At 40.0% G+C, this 20,361-nt stretch overlaps 1 protein-coding gene across 1 annotated transcript in view; it reads right to left on the bottom strand.

Annotated features, from left to right (window-relative positions):
* The window catches only part of LOC131592175 (muskelin), a 93,190-nt gene that overhangs the window by 68,142 nt on the left and 4,687 nt on the right, over window positions 1-20,361 (bottom strand). Inside the window, exons 2-4 of the mRNA XM_058863502.1 lie at window positions 10,852-10,921; window positions 3,184-3,326; window positions 1,697-1,785 (exon numbers count right to left, since the gene is read on the bottom strand). Of these exons, the coding sequence (XP_058719485.1) occupies window positions 1,697-1,785; window positions 3,184-3,326; window positions 10,852-10,921 (302 nt within the window). The remainder of the gene's footprint in view (window positions 1-1,696; window positions 1,786-3,183; window positions 3,327-10,851; window positions 10,922-20,361) is intronic.

Genomic DNA, 20,361 nt, shown 5'->3' on the forward strand with positions numbered 1-20,361 from the left:
CATCCCCCTGCTGTGGGCAGGGACACCTTCCACTATTCCCAGGGTGCTCCAAGCCCTGTCCAGCCTCATCTTGGAGACTTCCAGGGATCCAGGGGCAGTCACAGCTTCTCTGGGCAACCTGTGCCAGAGTCTCACCACCCTCAAGAATTTCCTCCTAGTATCTAATCTAAATCTACTCTCCTTCAGATAAGGCTGTTTCCTCTTGTCCCATCACTACATGCCCCTGTGAAAAGTGCTACATAAAGATCCCATCCCAAGAAAACAAGGTACTCATGTAACTACAGAGGAAAACATCCTGGTAATAGAAATTAATAAGCATTTCACTTTCATAACATGTATGAGCTCACAGCTACACTTCTTTTCATCAGAACACACTTTCCTAGAATACAATTTACACATCCAAAGAAGCAGCCTGAAATCTTTCCACTGGCCACTTTAGCCCTCCAGGAACTACTTGCTGTTTTTCAGCCATTGAAAAATAATATTTTCCAAAAACTTAATGCTGGAAGCTTCAAAATAAATAATAAAAAGTAAAGTTTTTAAAAATTCATTTAACTTCCCTGATGTAGTCAACCTTTAACTTGATTCCTCTGCGACTCTTGAGGTTTCCTAAAGCCAAGTGCTACAGTTGCTTCCAAAAGCAGCAGCCAGAAACCAGCCCAGTGAACAATCAAATCCTCTGCCTCTCTAAGAACAGGAAACCCCACAAACGATTACTGGATTCCCAGCCTGAAGCTTTCAGTTCCTGACAAACATGAGGAGATTCAGAAAGAACACACTGGAGCAAAGGGCTCTGAGGGGAGCCCCTAAATAGCCACTATCATCAGAGTCTTGGCAAAAGAATTACTCAACACATAAAACAATTCTAAATTCATCTAAATTAGTCAACGGGATCTTATCTCCTTTTTCAGCAACTACCTCCCTGCTCTATTTTTACCCTTAAACAGCTAGCTTAAATCCAGTCATTCTTGTACTATCTCAGTAGGTAGGAAGGGAAAGATAAATTTACTGAGCAAGCTGAAAGACTCCAAACCCTTGGATTAAATCCAACAACTGTAAGGCTCTTGTTCTCTTTGGCCTGCAGAAAGCAAGGAAGAGATATCCCCACCTGCTGCCATCACATGTCCCAGTATCTGGCCTTTGGAAGCACCTCCCAACCCCTGCCCCAACCAAACAAGACATGAGGGGGTACAACCCTTCCCTGCCCCTGGGGTTCATCCTTAGCCAGAGGTGAGACATCATGATAAAAGCAGCAGGGAGAGAACAAGGGAAGCTTCTGCTGTTGCTTTATGTGTTGAGAGCGTGTTTGAGAACAGAACTTTTCAAGCTTTTTCAGACTCAAGATGTGTCAATGCTGAAACTTTTACAGGTATTTAGCTTAGTTATTTATTTAAAGCTCTATATAGCAATTCATAGGAGGACAGTAAGCAGCTTCTCCCGCAATTAGTTGACTCAACAGCTGTATTTCTGAAAATTGCTCTATTTTGCTTTCACTCCCCAGGATCTAAATTATGAACCTATTATTTCTTATTAACAGGACTTCACTGTGTTCCAATCTAACCAGCCTAAAAGATGATGAAATGGAACAGCTATTGTGGATACTTCGCCTGAGTACAATGAAGTCACAAGTGCCAAGACAGGCACAAGTATCAGAAGAGATTATTTTCTACTCAGAATGCTGAAAAAATGCATTTACCTATCTTAATGAATCGACAGGGGAACATCTGTTCATCAATTTTATGCTTCAAGGTGAATGTTTCTTTGTTATAATCATTCTTTAAGCCACTGTGGGAAAAAATAAATAAGGTTACTAAATCTTACCTTGTATTTTAGGACTAGCTAATAAATGCAATCTAGGTCACGCCTGAAACGCGCAGCTTGTTTCACACCACTCTGAATCATCAGTACACGTGCTGGACCGAGGCCTGGGCTGCTCTCCACCTACCTGTGCCTGCCTGGGAGGCAGCACTGGGATCTGGGGAGGGAATTGGCTTTGGATCAGTGCTGCTCCTCTGCACCTGGAACCCTGAGACTTCAGCTCCTGATGTGCTGAACTGCACTCTTCCATTCTCAAGAGGGAGATGGATCAGATCTCAAAGTTATCACCCTGACAAAGTGCTTTGTGATTCATTTATGGGCATTGCTTTCTAAAAATATCAAATATTTAGTATAATTTATAAAAAATCTTAAGTCCATTTTTACTGAAAATACAAGTACAGGTCCCAAAATGAGGATTTTTATTAAACTTCAGCAGAAGTGAAATGATATTAAGTGTCAGTAATTACTGTGATACTAAAAGACCTCTTCCCCCACAATTGTAACAGCAATAAAGGCAAATTTCAAGACTGATCTATCTAACAAGGGCAAAAGTGTGGGAAGGGTTGCGGATAGATTCTATATGGTCTTGAATGATACTGCAACATAGAATTCCCTGTTTGTCCATGGCTACCTGCTTGACTACAGATGATGTACCTCATACATTCCCTGGAGATGGATCTCTCTTCTGTAGGCCTCCCAAAATACACTGCTTCTTGCTATTCTTTTTCTGCATGTACTCCTGAATTTTACCTCTCCTTTCCCTTTCTGAAACAGCACACTCCTTAAAAGGCCCTTGCAAATTTACATTACCAACTACTCAGAAGTTCTGGATAACCTGAACAGCCACAAGGCCCTTTTTTTAGTCCGTATCAGTACAACTCTACCAAATCCAACTAAACAAATGTAGGTTTCCGTTTGCCCATTTGATTTATTTACCCATCTGTAAAAGGCAGAGAAGCTGACTAGTTCAGATCTTTAAGGCTGCAATAAGGGTTTTGATATGGGGAGGTTACTTGGGTTTTTAAAAGCTTCAAAGCCCCTTACACCTGGGGAATCATTTCTCCAGTGCCTCAAGCTCATGGAAGGAAGGAACTGCAATCCAGCAACGCTGCACCCAGTGCTCAGCTCTTCCAAATCCCCAAGAGCTCGCTCTCCACAAACCCTCTGTGGTCAGAGCAGGATAAGGGAGGCTTCTGGAGAGAGCGTTGGGATTGCTGCTCACTGACCTGACCACAAATAGGACCAATGGCAGGGTCACAACCACAGCTCTGCCCCACTGCTGGCCATGTGTCTTCTGGGAAGAAGGGGAAAGAGCATTTTGGTCCAGCCTTTACGATTCCCAGAGCTGACAGAATCACATCTTACCTGGATAAGAGATCTGTCATATTCTCCTCATTCATCCCACCAAAGACTTTAAACTTCTTTAAATTGCAGACATGCGTTTTCTCATATTTGCCAAATGTGATGCTCTGGACTATGGCAGGTCTTTCAAGCTTCAGAATCAAATACTGTGGAAGAGAAAACAGTGAGTTTGAATATTAAAGCTAAGGCTGCAAAACACACTAAGGGAGAAACATTACAGCCTACAAATATTCAGTTTACAAAGCCAGAGAATTAAAGTGAAACTGAAACCTCCCCATTATGGTATTTTTTCATTTGGTCCTGGAATGAAGGATAGGTTTCTTTAAAATATTATTTTAAAACCAGCTTATCTAGGAAAAAGATTTGGTTTAACTGCTTACGCCTAGCAATTCTATTCAGAGCTTACATACATTCCTTTTAAGTTGGACGCAAGACTTCCTGAAATCTGGCAAACAGAATCAAACTACAGAGTGAAGATTCAAACGCCCACTAGAGCCTGAAATGAAACCTAAACTGAATACACAATTAGATAAATACAGTATGTTCCACATGCTAAGAGAACATCAAATTACTTTTCCTCTCTGGGCTGACACTGTTTAACCACTGAACACAAAGTTTGGTGTGTGGCGAACACAGGAACCAACTGCTTATTAACCATCCCAAATAAAACTGAGCCACTTAATTACAGAAAAGGAGCTTTACACAGAAAATGATGAAAATGCTCTCCCTTATGAGTATTTGCTCCCCTCTCACACTAGGTGGACAGAGTCTGTGTATGAGTAGTCAAATTATATATACTCAGGCCACAGCTACCAGCTCTACCAGCACTGCTGGAGAAAGAGGTCTGCTCCTATGGAAAAGCAGGTGCAGGGAAGCACTTGCACCATTCATTAGGGACCACTGAGTACCTTCCCCTACCAAAGAGCTCTTGGGGGGAGCCTGGAGACACCCTGTTTTGCAGAATGCATCGAGTTTTATATGTAAAAACAGGTTTCACTCTCTTCCCTGATTTCTCAGAACTAAGCAGTGCACCACAGAGGCAAAGCACGGAATGACAATTACTCATGGTGCTGGATTTTGTTACAAAACCCTGTCATCAGGACTCCAGCACAGCAGATCAGCACGTTGCAGGCCACCTCCCACCGCAGGCTCTGCTGGTGGCCCTGTCCTCTGAGCAGCAGCACTGACAAGCCAGACATGATGCCTGATGTTCATCGGCATCAAACAGAGTTATGTGCATGTGTGTGGCTGCTTTCTGTAGATCCTGAGTAGAGATTGAGTAGTATGTCCTATGCTAAACATCTTATCCACCATCCTAGACAGCTCCCTCAGTAGGGCAATCTTACCCCAGAAAGGTAACTTTTGGGAGAGCAGCAAAAAATACTTGCTCATCCATTTAGTTCTCAGTCTTTTTTTCTCTTTTTTGTCCCAGCCCTATAAAGCAAATAATTCTCAGTCTAGGAGCAGTACTCATATTGTTCTGGAGAGCACCAGGATAAAGGTATGATGAAAAAAGGTTTGACCTCAATGGCTCGTTCCTACTACATTTACAAAAAGCATAGATTAAGTGAAATACTTTTATACAGAGCAGTTACAGATGAGGATGAAGACTGGATAGGTATTAAAAGCAGATTTACTGTCAAAGATGTTTCCAGCATCTCAAATTTTTTCAAAATTAAGAAAATAAATCAGTAGCAGCACTGTGAGGATAGAACAGAAGAATACTTTGGTGCTTTTCCAAATACTTTCAATGAAAAACTACTTTTGTGAAGAACTCTGTCCATCCAAATGTAAGAACCCACTGTTTACGCAGCAGCAAGACATGCTGTTGTCTCAAAAACACTTCCCAAATTTTAGGGGAAAAAGCCCCACTAAAATTCTATAGAGAAAACTGATTTTCTAAAGCAGAAGAAAGGAAAGGATGAGCGAAAGGACGGTCCTTTAATGAGCAAGGCAGCACTTGATACATGGCACAGCCCGCTGCCAAAATTCCCATACAGAACAGACAGTACACAATGTCTAAGAACTCCTCCTACACCATCATATCTTCCCTGCAGATTTCTCCCAAAGCTGGAAAAATGAAGCCAGCCCTACCAGCAATCGCAATTCCTAATCCTGCTGGAATCCCAAACCTAATGCCTGGGCCATGAACACATACTTTCTCAAGTACCACACAAGATTTGCAAAAACTTGGCACAAATGTTATCCTGTATTATTCAATTCTTACCCTAAATTAAAGGAGAGAAAACCAGGACTGCAGTTAAATCCTTTATGCCTGGAAGGGAGCAAGGCACAGCAATTACTCCACATGGACAGCAGTGATTTCTTAACCCTACAGACAGAGAGGGAACTCTGCCGCCCTCCTTCCCACTTCCACACATCCCACCACCTGCTGAGTCATGCAGACCTCACAGAAAATAGAAGCACAAAAGCTAAACTCAACCTTTTTTTGTGAATTATCTGCTGATTGATATGGAAACAAAGGACAGATTTGCTATAAAACCCTGTGCCTAGATATGTGTTTTTCTGGTTTATAATGCATACACATACACATCAAACTGAAAGACTTTCAAACTAAAAGATAAATTTACATTCGCTGTTAGGAATAAATTCTTTACTTGTGAGGGTGGTGAGACCCTGGCACAGGTTGCCCAAAAAGGTTGTGGATCCCCCATCCCTGGAAGGGTTCAAGACCAGGTTGGACAGGACTTGGAGCAACCTGGCCAAGTGGAAGGTGTCCCTGCCCATGGCAGGGGGGCTTAGAAAGTCCCTTAAACATCTCATTCCATCTCAAACTACTCTATAATTATATGATATATGTAAAAATACAGAGATGTACTTTTTGGGTTTCTACACACACCGCTGCCGCTGTGTGGGTACCAGCTATGAATCTCACTGATGTTGAAAAAACACACTGCCTCTAGAGCTGCTAACAGCTGGCTGCATGGATATTTTTGGACTCCTACCAGGATTTTAGCTATGACAGACTATTCTCTAGCTCTAAAAGTATCTGTAGGATCAAGTGATTTATTCAACCTGGAGAACAAGCCTATGATATTTCAGGCAAATACACCAAGATATATGACACTTTTCCATTTTATTGCTGTGAGCAACATCAGTACATTTAATGTCTATGTATTCATGCATTATTCCAAAAATCCAAATTACAACTGAGGTGTTTGTCCCTTAGAACATGGCACACAGATACTAACTGGCACAACTGAGCAAAAACCTCAGCCCAGTTGTTAGGCCTCAAATCACAACACTAACAAAAAAGATGGTACAAAACACTAGAAGAAGAAAACTTCTGGATTCTGATTAAACACGTTTGTAAGTAAATATGCACAAAGAGCAGAGTAACTCACATATGACTTTCAGCACCCAAACAGCTGCTTACAGCGCACTCCCAAAAAAGAGCAAGTCCAGTCTTGTGACACTGGGAGCTGCAGCAAATTCCGAAGTTTTTTGAAGCTCTGGTCTGTGCTACCATTTGATGACAACCATATGAAGGCTGCTGTATCACACAACAAAGTGTAAATTTTATTAATGTACTTTAAATTAATTCCTGATACAATCTACACAGCAGGATGGGAGTCAGAGGAAAACTGGTTTTCAGACGCAAAACTGACACCGATTGTTTGGACAACACCACTAACGTTATGTGTATCATCTTCAGCTGTTCAAAATTCACACCTCCACAGCACCGGAATGCGCTGCCCAGGGAGCCGGTGGCCAAGTCACCATCCCTGGAGGTGTCCAAGAAACAACTGGATGTGGCATTTAACTGGACCCTGGCACTGAGAAGGTGGTGACTGGTCAAAGGTTGGACTCTGATCTCCGAGGTCTATTACAACCTAATTGATTCTCTGATCAAATATGCTGAACCAGACTCCAAACTGCACTACACAAGCTGCCTGTACAGTTAGAGTCACACCATAGTTTATCAGTTTCTTTCTCTTTAACCAATTCTGCTCAGGCATTTTTTTTTTTTAATTAGGGAATAGTGAATTGCATGTAAAAATAAAACCCACAAAATAGCAAAATAACAAGGGCTGCCCTTGTCCACAACACAAACATCTTGATTGCTTTTAAAATTAAGTTGGTGGCTAAATAAAAATCTATGCTTCTGTTCTCCATGTTATTAATCAAGCCACTCAAGGGAATTAAATGCTCTTCACAGTCTTCCACGTCAGACCATCACTGGAATCATCAGGATGAGCCTTTCTGTCGGGGCCGTGGTCTTCAGCATCACCAGCCTCATTGCTTCACACTTCCAATGTAAGCTGAGAACGGCATTAAAAATAGAACCATCAGCCCTCTCCTGCCTGAATAGGTTACTACATAGCAGGTTTGTTATTAAATATATAATTTCTGGGTCATCTATTTCAAGACTCAAGAAAGATATCTAGTTTAATAAACAGAAAAACAGCTGTCAGATATATTTCCTTTCACTGGCACTCATTCATAACCAACTGGTGGCTTTCATGGCTACAAGAATTATTTAACTCTACCATACCCAAGAAGCCAGGAAAACCCTTTACTAAATATAGTCACATGGCAGTATTTCAACTGTCTACACTTCCACTTTCATTTTCTTTCTCTTTTTAAAAAGGTTTCATATGGACTTTAGCACATTTACTGCATTTTCATTTAGCTTCTGAACAATTTTTGATGTTTTTACCTAAGTTCCTCTGATTCCTGCTCTGAAAGAAAAGGTGCCTGGAAAGGTTTTGTTTCACTCATGAGTGAAGGGAATAAACCAATGTTTAGGGACCCACTCATATTTTTACCTCCAAGCCAGCACAGCATCATCACCTCGGCAGGGAATTACTAAACCCCAGCATTAAGGTGAGGCACTGAGGAGACAAACACAAGCGATCAGGGCTGCAGAGCTTATTAAAGTATCTCACATTGAGCACGCTGGACATCAGTCCTAGTGTTGTGCCTTAGCCCTGCTTTCAGCTAATAAAGCTGGGAACAAGGAGAGCTTTATTTCCCTGAGTTTTAGTTTGCTTCCTGTCCAGACCATTATGGCCACCCACGCACTTGAGCAAGTGCGTCACCGCACGAGTGACCAGTTCTGAACTGAAGAGCTGCCAACACAACACCTAGAAAATGCCTTCCAGCTTCATTTTCTATAGGATCTACTATGTTTATTCCAGAGATTAAAAGTCATGTGTATAAATCAACATTTTTTGGAATATGTACTATTCAACTTGATTTTTTTTCCCCCAAATTCTCTCCTCACCGTATTTATAATTCAGTCATGCACTGTTTCAACCGAAGTTTTCCAAGCTAAGATTTTGCTGTAAGAACTTCAGCCACTGGGAAAAAAAAACAACAAGGAAGCAGAACACCTATATAAATGTTTTTCCTGCATTTAATTTGGCAGTCCTTCAATGGACAAGGTGCAAGAACTATTTTGACCAAAATGCAACCAAATCTGGAGTTCTTTCATCTGTCATGTATGAGACAACACAAATGGCAACAGCTTCTATATACACAGAAATAACAAAAACTGCACTCTTTGCACACGGGACTCTTTTGCAGATTTTAATTCCCCACTTCCTCTTTCCAACTAATTTTTCAACAGAGAAATTAAACCATAAAAAATGTTTTACATGAATAATTAAACAGTCAGCTTAGAAACATGAGAATTTGCTGCAGTATATAGTACTTTATACAGTATAAAGGAACTGCAAATACTCAGTGCTCAGCATTGGGCTTGCTGAACACATGAGCAATGACATAGTACCTTACAGTCTCATTATTAGATACAAAGATTCAAGCAAGAGGATCCAGCAACATGGTCTTTTCCAGTCAGGCCACATTTTCTGTTAGTTTTGTCTTTAAGTAATAGAATAAAACTCAAATACTGTCTTGCCAATCTCAGTTACTATGTGAGGAGGTTTTTTTTGCCAGCCAGGCCTTAATTCTGGATACTTAACATATGTTTTGATATGTGACACACAGGTAGATAATGCCAGTGTTAATTCATCTCTCTTTTACCAAAAAGTTTGGATTAAATACATTGCTTAGCATGCAGAGCAGCGCCCAACTCTCCAGGGTTGGAGTCAAGTCACTCTGCAACAGTATCTCCATTCAGGTCACGACTCATACACATGAAATTTTTGGAAGACATCTCTTTAACAAGCTCCTGTGGTTTGTACAGAAGTCTGCCACTCTAATTAATCCCTGCTTAATCTACATGTCTGAGTATAACCTGCATCACTCCTTGTAAGCCTTAAGTATAAATTTGGAATATTCTAAAGCATCGACTTACAGGAGGTGTTTCCATTCCAGAATCAGATTTTTAAAAGGACTGAATGTTATTTCAAAGCATGGCTCAGAAAATCAAAGAGTGAATTTAAGCAACAACTAAGAGCACATCTCAGATGACAAACCCAGTCCAAAGACACACCCTGAGCCAACCCTTCTTTGGGAACAAAAGCACCCCAAGAAAAACATGTGCTTCCTGCACGAAAGAAAGTAAAAGATGGTAAAAGACTGGGATACAATCCATGCTCAATAGTCATTACTCTGCAAATCCATAGTTCCTAGATAGACTAAACTGCTTCAGGCTATAGATTAAAAGTCTACATTGTTTATCAAAATATAAATAAGTAAAATAATCAAATTCAAACAGCAGCAGATGCACAGAGGCATCAAGAGAATCAATATTAGTCTTCACAATCAGGTTTAAGGAACATGTTAATGGAATACAAAGGATACCTTCTCCTCTAAAAAACCCAAAAACATAATTTTACAGACACAATGACAAAGAAGGATTGACCAGAAAATCCAGGTGAAATCTCTTCAGTTGCAGCAGATGATCTGCTGCTCTAGGGAGCCACCAGTGCAGACCCTGGATTTTTAGCACAACTCCAAGACAAAGCAGCAAGATTTACCTGGAGAAAAATCCCATGAGGTTTCACTCATGAGGAATACTTGGATTAAATAAACAGATAAGTAAAACTTTGCATGAGAGAGACACTGTGCAAGTCACTCTGCTGTGCATCAGTGCTTAAAAGAATTGAAAACAAGCAGCACAAGAGACATAGAATCTGATCAAACCATATCAGAGTAATAAGGTACAGATCTAACACAGAGAGAAGGATAACATTCATTGGAGTAAAAAAAAAGTGGAAAAGCATATTTTGGATAATCTAACAGCCTTAATAATAGTGAGAAAGCAAATTAGATGCTAAAATCAATACAAATCTTATTTTAATAAGGTGCTTAACCAGCAGAAGAGGTGTCTCTAACCAGAGGCCACATTTCTGAATGTGCTGTAAGGAGAAACAAACACCAGCTCCTTAGATCTGGGATTTAAGGCCAAGAATCTACAACAGCCTCCAGTAGTGCTGACAAAGGGGGACCTGCACGCCTCATTAGCAGCTTAATCTCACCATAAGGTTTGATTATTTTCAGCATGACCACGATTGCCAAGGAGGAAACCTGAAACTTCCCCTGCAATGAAGCACTTCTAGAAGGATCAAAAATTGCTAGAAATGTAAATATCTCATGTACCAACAACCTGCATTTTACTCAGAGAAGGAAGCCTATAAATATGTCGATGTCAATAGCAGCAGCCCACATTTAAAATAAAAACCCCGGTATACATTAAATTGTACAAAACAGCTATAGAGCAGCACAGATTCAGGAGCTTACCTGGGGAGGATAATTGCTTTCTGAAGACCATCTTGAGGATTGATCATTTGGCCTATCCACCAAGATATTCCTAAAAAAGAGAAGCCAAAAGTAATTTAAATAACTGTTGCATATTTTACATCTCCAATAAATGTGTTGTACGTCTAGATCAGTAACAATCTCACGCAACGACCAATATCATTAGGTACACTCAAGTTCTTTATTATTTAAGTACACTCCCCATTCTTTATTAAAGATTTTCTACATTGCTATTTTACAGGACCCATCAAAATACACCTTTGAGCATTGTGGCTGTGAAACAGAGCTCCAAGTTGAGAAATAAAAAAAATTCAAATTGTGAAATAAATGTAAAACAGATGAATCTACATAGGCTTGAGTCTGTAATGAAGTGGGGAAAAATGGGCTTATACATCTCAGTAGTGTAAGAACTTTTCCATAAGGTTAAAATGATGAGCAGTTGGAGGTTTAGCTAGCCAAAGACTCTCCTTTAGTAGACAGGCAATACTGGAAGGGAGAGAGAGGGCTGCTAACCTACTTAAGCGATCCTGGAGCATAGAGAGATGACCATTCGAGTCACGCCAAATTTTAAAAAGTATTTTTCATGAGCTACAATCCCAGAACATCACACAAAAAAACAGTTCAATTCTTCAACCACCAAAATTGAGTTGCTTTCTTCACTTGGAAATAGTACAATACTTAGGTATTTAATAAATTCAAAACAGTTATTTTTTGGCTAAAATGAAACAGATTCACCATGACAGTTACATGACACATCTGCTTTCTCTTTTGTAACCATGCAGTAAAGCTCCTATAACCATACAGTAAAGTGCCAGATTAAACTAAAAAAAACCCCTAAAAATCCCTAAAATATATATAATTATTGGCAAGGTGACAATGCACCACCTGCTGGACAGGGCTTGTGAGCTCCACCACTTCCAACTAACGAATTTGTCAGCTCATAAAACTTATGTAAAAAGAAGGAAACAGTCATCAAAAGGCTTCTGCCATCTCCATCTGCTGTGTAGGAGGAAAAGAACACGAGCATCTGGATTACTACAAAGAACTGGAGGAAAAAGCGCTCCAATGAAAGCTCCGAAGGGAAAGAGGTTAAGTCAGAGGTTGAGCATTACCAGACAGAAATTAGCTGGCTCTTTCCACACTGGACAGCCCAAAATCACTGCAGCAGCAATGGTATCCAGGCAGTCCCATGATGAGACAAGGGACACAGCCAGAAGTCACACCAGGGTGGCCTCTTAAATCTGAATACTTTTGAGAGCTGGCCAAGTGGCTGTGTCTATCCATAGGCTTGGAGAACACCTCCAGATTTTCACACAGTGTAGGAATAAAACTCAAGTTCCTCCTCCCTTTAGCTGATTCTCTTCATAGCACGGCATTTATTAACAGCAATGCCAGCACCAATCCAGGTCTGTGGCTGCTTTATTTGCCCATCCCCATTTGGGAAAATGCAATGGAACAGCACTGCCCTCTGCTCCAACCCCATCAAACAAAAAACACAGCTCTACATAATTCAACATCCAGCTACAAATATCATCTGCAGTGCAAAGAGACTCAATTCCAAAAGAAAACCTGGCCCTGTTTTTAATTACAACTGGGACAAAACAAACCAGTCTAAGCAAAGGGAAGAATTTGAGAACTGAGACACAAATTTCTAATAAATGCTGCCAGTCTGAAAGCTAAGTCACCATTAGAAACCACATGACACTTGCTTTGGAGAAGAATCACCTGCAGTCTCCTATACCATGCCAAGACATGGTATCTAATAAATTCTTAATACCTGTTAGTATCTGGAGAGAAAAAAAAAATGCTAAACTTAAAGATATATATCTTATATTAAATACTTTAGGGATACAAAGGCAGATAAAACTAGATAATGCTGCATGGCTTTTCTCCTTTATGGAACTTTATCCGAATCTTGGAACACAAGATGACAAGTAACCCTACAGAATAAATTTTATTTATGATTCCATTACATTTGTTTAAACATTAGACAATAAGCTCTTCATACACTGAGCAACACTCGCAGGAATTGGCACTGCTGCATGGTCAGATAATGCCCAGCTGGAAAGAGGCATTTTGTACCTGGGACAGATCCCAAATATCGTATTTTTAGAAGTAGATTTGTTTGCTCCTCCAGGTCAAAGATCAGTTTGCCACAACCAACGAAGATCTCAGTCAGTACAGCCAGACAAGTTAAAATTATTCCACAGAGAGAGAAAAGGGACAGGCAGCTCACAGAAAATAAAGGCTAAAAAGAAATGTGAAAGATAAAGATAGCAGTATCAGTGGAGTTAAAAACGTTTAAAATACATGGGTTATTAATTTATTAAGATTAAACAAACACTGAAGACAGTAGTCCGTGTGTACAAAGCCAATTTAAAGTAACAGTGTAAGAAAATTTATGGACTTGTGTGAATTGAAGCACTGCAGCAGCCGTGAGGCAATAAGAAACAAACAAATGCATGTCCTAACAGCTGATGCCTTTTTCCATGTAAAGCCCTTTTTCTGGACATCACAAAACTCCTACGCAGTACCCGGAGGGAGGCTTTGCAGATATGACACCTAGATTAAAATCTGAGAAACTTCAGAAGTGAAAATTCCATTAACACAATGACTTTCCATGTAGTTTTCACAAGACATTAAAAAAAAAAAAAAAAAAGGTATTTGTAAGCCCTCGAGCTACCACAAGTACCAATGGTTTTACGCAAGCTTCTCCTGCAAAAAAAGCAACCCATTAAACATGATTTGAGATAACTTCATCAGCTGTGGATACAAGATCAAGTCTAGCAGGAATCTACAACACTGCCAAAGGGACCACCCCACCCACTCGCAAAGGATCCTCCCCCTCACTACACCAGCAGCTATAATGAAGATTTGCATAAATAACTCCACATCAGTTCTCCAGTTCGGCTCGTACCAGGGCCAGCACAGACTGAGACTAAAAGATGAGCAGCTGGACTGGGACAAAGGGTTCCCACTGGAGTGAACTCCCAATCCCCCCTTCCCACTGGAAAGAAACTACTAAGAAAATGAGATGACGTGGCACCTCTGCTATGAGAAGAAGCAAGGCAGGAGGGAGCCATTTTATTAACACCACAAGCAACTCCAGAGGCAGCTCTGCTGTGCCTCATTTCCTAACCTGCCTGCCTGCACAGCTATCAGCAGCTAAGCCTTACTGTAAGCATTCCCAGCACTAAAGAGTGGATGGTTCCATGCAGAAAGCTCTTGGCAGAGTACAGTGCAAGTTTCTTTTTATTGCCCAGGCAGACAGTGGTCTCACAACTGCTGGAAGGAAATAATTTTTCCTTTTACCAACCCAGAAACCATCGTATCCTTGGTGCCAACTGTTGGCTGATCTCTGCTGGAATGACAGAGATGTCACCACATCTTGGGACTTCTCTGTGCAAAGAGCTCTGTGAGTTCAGGCATGACAATCACCAAGGGAGAGTTTTCCTTTGCTCCAGTGGGGAAGAGAGAAATAAGATGACTTTGCAAAATATGCTGCAAATTAGGTTTAAGGCTGCTATAATTTGCATCTAACCTAAATATTTTCATGGAGCTGCTATTAGGGAAATCCATGACTTTAGGAAAGAGTCTTTAAGAATAAACAAATCCCAAACACTCTCTTTGCTTGGCACATTCACATGGCTCTTCAGAGAGCAGCTGTGCAGGAAAGGGCACAGGCTTTACTAAGAGAGGACTTGGAACTCAGACTCTCCTTCAAAACCACAGAGCTACCACGCCATTACACTGCAAAAATGCACTTGAAGTGCTTGGAAAACACAGACTGGCTAGAAACGGACTAAATACTTGCTCCAGGGTTGTCCACGTGATAATTCTTTCAGTTTTTCCTACAACCATCCCAAAAGAGATTGAGAAGAACACAGCAACTGGAATACACATACTAGAATTTCCACTAAGTCCACTGTAAGACGTGGTGGACTGAACCATTCCAAACACACAGAACCCTCACAGCAGCCAGCAGAGAGCATCCACAGAGATAATCCTACCTAGCCTAGACACTGGAATGTACACACAGCCTTAACCAAGAAAAACAAGGAAAAAAATGACTTGCCAGCTAAATACCCAATGGATCTGGAAAGAACTACAGATTTATTTTTTTTTCTCCTGAAACTCCCATAACTCAGTGCAAGCCATGCTGGTTTTGAACCACCTGGCTGCAATGTTTGAAAACCTGCATGTACCTATGGCTGTCCCCTAAAGCAAGTCAAAAAACACTTTTTAGATTCTGCTACAATTTCTCTCCTCACTGGAAAAGTTCTCTGCTCAGAATGGCAGAAGGATATAAAGACATGAAAACATCTTGATTTAAACACAGTAAATACGGGAAGTTATTATGCAGATCCATTCAGGAAAAAAGGGAGGGTTTTGGGGTTACTTTTACAACACATGATTTCTTAACCCCCTGCATAGCAAAACAAAGTTTGAGTAGAACATGTACAGGACTGCACAGTTTGAAATATAATAATGTCACAAGATTGGCCAACTTGCTGCTCAATTTTGCTTCATCTCCTCAGGAGTCTCACACTGTTTTCCAGTATATTACAAACCCATTTCTATCAAAAATAAAATAGCTTAGTAAATACAGCATTACAGAAATAAACTGAAGAATTTAGAAATCTTATAGAAATATATATTCATCAGATCACAGCTTACTATATTGGACAACAAACCTGGCATTACTTAGCTCTGGCCTAGAAACAGCCCAATTAAAATCAGGTTCTCAATTTTTTTCAATGAAAAGTTTACTTCTGTTTTAAAAGATGCCTATCATCACTGCCAGACCAACCAAACTGCTTCTGAAATGCTAAATGACGCTGTTGCAGACATTTCCAGTAAGGCAAGTTAGGAAGTATTTTTTTTTTCACTCCCCTCATCTAGTTAAGACTTTTAAACAAGACTTTTTTGATTCAGCAGATCTTTCTCAAGACATGACAGGAATGAAATAGTATCAATAGTGACTAAAACTACAGCAGTGTAGCACAGGAAGTTACAGCATCATGTGGGACTGGAAAAGCCCTAAGATCACCAAGTCCAACCATTAAACCAGCACTGCCAAGGCCACCACTAAACCATGTCCCCAGGTGCCACTTCCACATGTCTTTAAAATCCCTCCAGGAGTGGTGACTCCACCACTGCTCTGGGCAGCTGTGCCACGGAAAATCCCTTTGCTCAAGAATCCCTTCCTGATATCCAATCTAACCCTCCCCTGGCACAACTTGAGGTCATTTCCAAGTTATCAGAGCCTGGTAAATAACTTCTATTCCAGTGACACTCAACAACCCTAAATCACAGATTAAACTTTTGACTGTATCACTGAGAGATTCAAATCCTTGGTAACAAGAGCTCCCAGCTCCAGGCTGGGAATATCAGTATTAGCACAGAGGAAAAATGAACAGGAGAAAAAATGAAGTCAGGCTTATTTACTTAGGTTGGTACCCACAGTAACTTCACACATCGCAAATGATTACCAGCTTAATTGTCCCAACATTTACAGATTATAGTTTAGATGCAATTTCACTGCTAAGTGATGCTGAGAATCTTCTAAGCTTGAAAAATTACCAAGTTCATCCTCTCCCTGCATTAACTTTGGGTTTAAATTTAAGAATTGTTAGATCACTAAAACAGATCTTTCCTGTGGAGTTTAATTAACATCTATCTGATTTTTTATAAGAAAATAAAGTGCCAGTGATATTAGTGAACTCAAGTGATTATCAGATCATCTGATGCAGTTTCTTTTATTCATTTAATACTCTGTGTTCACCTGTACATGTCCTCTTGTACATATTATTATCCTGAATACAGATATTAGAGCACACAGGGATATCTGAATTCCAGCTTTTAACCAAGCCTAGGTAAGGTACCAGAAGACTGCCTGAGTAGAAATAAATCCCTGGCTTAATAAAAAGACCAAGAATAGCATGAATTCTGCCCTTCAAGACTCAAGGAAAAAGATAAATAGATTACACTCTTCAGTTAACAGAATTTGTAGCCAACAGATAAAATACTTGAGTAAGATCTTCCACGGTTTAAAACACCACCACCCACAACCACTGGATAACAACGTTCAGTTTTCATTTTTAGAAAATTTCGTATCTAGCTTGAAAATAGTTTGGATGGTGTGTGAACATAGGGATTTCTACTGCCAGCAATCACTAGACAAGTCACTGACCTTTGACTTTCCAAATCTTCCACAGTTCTGGTGGAGCAGCCCACTTCAACACTGTTCACTTCTCATTTCCAGAAGCATTTTCTTGGGACAGGACAGATCCTTTTCAAGTAGATTGAGGAAAGCAATGTCTAGCACACATCTATGTAAATTCCCTGTGCTGTATTTTGGAAGCATCACAACCTCAGTAGAGTATTTCTGTTTGACTAATGCACATATGGAAAAACTTAACGAAGGCCAGGAAGTAGATCAAGGCCTTCCACGATTTCAGAACAGCGCAAGGATGCTCTTCTATTCCATAAAATCTGTGATAATTCCACTCAAGGGAAGCCACAAAACCAGACTGAGTGATTACATGTGAAGATATACATTGCTAATGTAAGCCATAAACACATCTTTAATACTCATCAGCACCGTAACCTCACACCCAGTAAAAGTTCACCCAAAAAACTGATGCCTGTAAAAGAATTTAAAGCAGACTATGTTCAACAAAACAGACTGAAGCACCCTCATGCCCAAACTGATGTCAGGTTTGGTTTTTTCCACCAAAACTGGATGGAAAATGCCTCCTGGTTCCAGGTGGGAAAGTTTTCACAGCTTTCCTTTCAAAATTAAGCTTCTCTCACTGACAATGCAACTCAGGGAATGGAGAAGACAAAACACTGATCTGGGAAGATAAGGAAGTATCAGCCTTTGAAGTGCTGGTTATATGGAGAAATGCAGTACAGGTCAAACATTTGACCCTGGATTACATTAAGGAATAATTCCTTATTTTGAATCAATATACATAATTCATGCTAAAGGATACAGCAGTTCCCAGGCCAAAATTACTTTCATATTTGGCAGCTTCCAAACCCTGTAGCAGAAACCAGGATTCTTAGAAGACAAAACTGAAAGCTAGCAATAGTACACTGTCACATAAGAGTGGAGTGGGAATTCATTCATCAATTCCTTATTCACGGGTCAATTTACCTAACCCAAATTTTTATCTCCAATTTAACACTCTATGTTAAAAGCATCTCTTTACTAATAAAACTTTCAAGGGTAAAACAGGCTAGGAAATTGCTGTTTAAATATAATTACCATAATAGCCAAATGCTGTTTAAACTATGTACTGAGAGAAAAGTATTCCAGAAAAATACAGGTCATGTCCTAAACAGAGTTTCAATGTTTTTTCAGGCACCTTCCCAGAGCTTGAGCATGACATTATGAACCCAGCCAGTCTCAGGAGGAAAGGCAGGGAAGACCAAGGAAAACACCACCAAATTCAAACTGACCAGAGCACAATTTTTCTCTATGATGAAGATCCTGTCCTTTTCCAGGAACAGCAGAAGGTGCCAGCAGAGGAAGAGCAAGTGCTATCAGCCAGTCTGCTCCTGCAGTTTAAATTCAGATGTGCAGGCTGCTGTCCTCAACTTAAATAGATGGTTGTGCTCCTTGATTTAAATTGATACAGGAAATAATTTCTCAAGGATTATGCAAACTGAGTTGCAAGTAATGACTGAAATAGCAACTACCTAAAGCAACAAACCACTCTACATCTTCAGTGTTCCTCCTCCCCTTCCAGTAGCTGGTATATTATGGAATTCAGACCCAATGAACTTACCCTTCCCACAAAATTGAACAGGCAAAAAAAGCAAAACTGCATCTGGGTTTACAAGTTTATATTACCATGCAATTAAAATCAAGCACTGGCTTGCTTTGGAACAAGTCACCATCTATGTAAGTGATGGGATCGGTGCTACCCACACCACTTCATCTCAGCAGAAAAATCAGGATCAGACCACAGAATTGATGGTGGTGATAAACCTGACCATTCTACCAGTAATCTGATAAAAACATAATGAATGTACAGAATTAAAAACCATATTCTTTGCTATGAAAAAAAAAAAAAAATCAAGCAGACTGCACATGATGCCTGAGCAACATTTACCATAAGGAAAACTCTGTTTCAATAACTAGTCAGTCTTCAAACCAGTAATTAGTAATTAAAGGCTGGAAAACTTTCATTAAACTCACAGCAAATGATCCACAATCTGATGATGTTAACACCTCCCATAAAAATTTTACATTCTTAATGTTCCTGTAAAATGCCATCCCAGAATAGGCTGAACATCGGAGCACGACAGGTTCTGCCAGGTTGGGCACACCAGGGAACCTGAGCAATTAGCATTTCACCCTCCTCCTCCTGCCAGTGAATAAACCTGTCTAATCTCTTAAATAATGTCTATATTTTGACTGGAGCCTAAAGAGATTTCTCCTGATACTACAGCACTTGTGCTTTTACCTGGGGAGCAAGAGATATCATAACTCGTAATTCCTCAATACTTCATAATTTTGTGATTTTTTTTTCACTCTCTCCACCTTGACATTTTTCTTTCTCAGTAATTAATTTTATTAGACACCAAAGAAGCATTTTATAGTTATGTATTCAATCTGTAGGCAACTTTATTTTCTACAAAAATATTTTGCTCTTTAAGTACTGAATCTCAGCGCTCACAGAAAAATCCTAGGCTATAGAAGCGATGTAAACAAGCAGGAAAATGCCTGTCAGAACATGAGGTTGTCTAGAAACATCCAGAAAGTCCACACAAACAAGCAGAGAAGAAAAAAATATTTGCCACTGGCCAGGAAAAAAATTAAAAATGAGAGCATTTCTATACAAAGGGTTCAGATAAGAAGAAAGGAGTGGGTCACTGGTTAGCTAGAGTTTGCATCCCCTGCTTATTTCAATAAATGTTGGAAGTATTGATCAATATTGAAAGTCATCAGCAGTTACAGAGCCAGCCCCTGTCTCTGCTCACCTTCCCGTATCTAAAGGCAAAGCAATTACAACAAGGAAAGTCAATTTTCTATGTCAAAATACTGAAGATAGAAATGCTGACAACCTAAGCTAAAAAAAATTTTAAAAAATACACTAATACTTATTATTTTGCAAAAAAACTCCAAAGTCACAGTTCTACAACTCTTCCACACATTTGGGTCTGGTTTAGATGGCTTAAAACTGCTTACACCTCAGCAGAAGGTATCCTCACCTTGTAAAGGGAACAGGGCTTGGGCTCATGGAACTTAATATTAAAAATAAGCCTTTTCATTAGTCATGACTGATCTCAGCTTGAACATGAAGTTCTTCAAGACCTGGGTGCATCTTCAAGGAGATTTATGAACCTCTAAGGTACAAATTTGAGTCATCAGTTTCATGTGGTTGGAGGAGAAACTGAGAACCACATTTCACTGGCCACAAACATGTTTTTTCCTGTTACAAAAATCTCAGCAAGCACAGGAGCTGGAATTCGGGTTAT

Source organism: Poecile atricapillus, chromosome W, assembly GCF_030490865.1.
Source record: "Poecile atricapillus isolate bPoeAtr1 chromosome W, bPoeAtr1.hap1, whole genome shotgun sequence".
NCBI classification, from domain to species: Eukaryota; Metazoa; Chordata; class Aves; order Passeriformes; family Paridae; genus Poecile; species Poecile atricapillus.